The sequence below is a fragment of the Penaeus monodon genome, chromosome 19 (genome assembly GCF_015228065.2).
Source record: "Penaeus monodon isolate SGIC_2016 chromosome 19, NSTDA_Pmon_1, whole genome shotgun sequence".
In the NCBI taxonomy this organism is placed as follows: domain Eukaryota; kingdom Metazoa; phylum Arthropoda; class Malacostraca; order Decapoda; family Penaeidae; genus Penaeus; species Penaeus monodon.
This window is the reverse complement of record NC_051404.1, coordinates 11,357,892-11,358,639: the sequence shown is the minus strand read 5'-3', so window position 1 is coordinate 11,358,639 and position 748 is coordinate 11,357,892. Positions and strand designations below refer to the sequence as shown.

The window sequence follows — 748 nt, the reverse complement described above, 5'->3', positions numbered from 1 at the left end:
ACTTTTTTATTAGTTTCACTATTTTTTCCCCTTCAAGTGCTGTATTTTTTTTTTTTTTATCAAATCAATGCCCTTATAATCTTCCTCATTCCTTCCACTTACCCCTTCCTCCTCACTCCCTCGCTTTCTCTCTCTCTCTCTCATTTATCCCTTTCTATATTACCTTCTCAGACTTTACCCTCCCTTCCTATCAACTCCCTCCTTTCATCATATTTTCTCTCCTCTCTTACCCGATATCCCCCCTCCCTATCTCCCTCTCTGTACCATAACCCCCACACTCACCCCAATTCCTCCAGACTCCCTCCCTCATACCTCCCCCACTCCTTCTCCCTAACTCCGTCCCTCCTTTACACTTCCTATACACTCCCTCACCTCAGGTAGGACGTTGGTAGGAGTGTCGGTGTCAACAGGCTGGAGTCGCATGAGTTTGAAGGGCACCTTTACGCTGACCTCGCCGCCGATAGCACTCGTGAACAGCTTGACCTGAGATGGGAGGTGGAAGAGAGACAGAAAACAGGGAAATTAGTGGTATAGCATAACTCAAAGCAATACAAAGGCAATATATCCAGTGATTATATGCTAGTCACAATTATTTTTTTTTATTACAAAGCCATAATTAATGCGAATTTGTTGATACACTCACACAACATACGGCAACATGCAGTGATATCAACAAGTGTCACACTGAATATCACTTTAACTCGTGGGATGAATGAGTTCTATTCTAAAATGAGTATAGTATATCCTA

General features: G+C 42.8%; 1 protein-coding gene across 1 annotated transcript in view; it reads right to left on the bottom strand.

Annotated features, from left to right (window-relative positions):
• The window catches only part of LOC119585060 (arrestin homolog), a gene marked incomplete in the record, with an annotated part of 137,586 nt that overhangs the window by 20,731 nt on the left and 116,107 nt on the right, over positions 1-748 (bottom strand). Inside the window, 1 exon segment of the mRNA XM_037933677.1 lies at positions 373-483. Coding sequence (XP_037789605.1) covers positions 373-483 — 111 coding nt within the window.